The sequence below is a fragment of the Cariama cristata genome, unplaced genomic scaffold, assembly GCF_000690535.1.
Source record: "Cariama cristata isolate BGI_N322 unplaced genomic scaffold, ASM69053v1 scaffold21835, whole genome shotgun sequence".
In the NCBI taxonomy this organism is placed as follows: domain Eukaryota; kingdom Metazoa; phylum Chordata; class Aves; order Cariamiformes; family Cariamidae; genus Cariama; species Cariama cristata.
This window is the reverse complement of record NW_009618406.1, coordinates 2,588-3,215: the sequence shown is the minus strand read 5'-3', so window position 1 is coordinate 3,215 and position 628 is coordinate 2,588. Positions and strand designations below refer to the sequence as shown.

The 628-nt window shown below is 62.4% G+C and overlaps 1 protein-coding gene across 1 annotated transcript in view; it reads left to right on the top strand.

Moving 5' to 3' along the window:
• Positions 1 to 28: 28 nt before the first annotated feature.
• Positions 29 to 628, top strand: part of DHX34 (DEAH (Asp-Glu-Ala-His) box polypeptide 34) — a gene marked incomplete at its 3' end in the record, with an annotated part of 3,181 nt that continues 2,581 nt past the window's right edge. The window contains 1 exon segment of the mRNA XM_009700855.1: positions 29 to 628. This exon segment is cut by the window's right edge and continues 21 nt beyond it. Within this exon segment, the coding sequence (XP_009699157.1) occupies positions 29 to 628 (600 nt within the window).

Below are 628 nucleotides of genomic sequence, written 5' to 3'. Positions count from 1 at the left end.
CTCTGGAACCGGCTGCCCCGCTGTGGAGATGCCATCGGAGAAGGGGAGCAGATCCCGACGGCGAGAGAGGGACCCTTCGCCTTCCCAGTGGGATTGGGACTGCCCTGCCACACGGCGCCGGCTGGAAGAGCTGTATTTCCGCGAGCAGGATTACATCAGAGCCGGCTCCGAGGATGTCCAGAACTTCTGGGCTTTCTTTGAACGGCTTCGGCGTTTCCAGAGCCGGAGAACTGAACGAGAGCCAACCCCCAGCTGCCGTGACCGGGCAGAGCCCCCCGCCACCGCCCGCCGCCTTGACCTGCCCCGCCGGTACGACCCCCGGTACCGGATCAACCTCTCGGTGATGAGCGCCGACGTCGAGAGAACGATCCGAGGCCGGCAAGAAGATTCCGGCGTACCCCAGGAACACCTCTCCGAATTTCGCACCGCTTTGCTGCACTACCTGGACTTCACCCAAAAACAAAGCTTTGCCAAACTAGCGAAACTCCAACGGGAACGAGCGGCGCTTCCCATCTCCCAGTACCGGGACCAGCTTCTGCGTGCCGTGGCTCAAAACCAAGTAGTGGTGGTCGCCGGTGATACCGGCTGCGGTAAATCCACCCAGGTTCCTCAGTTCTTGTTGGCGGCC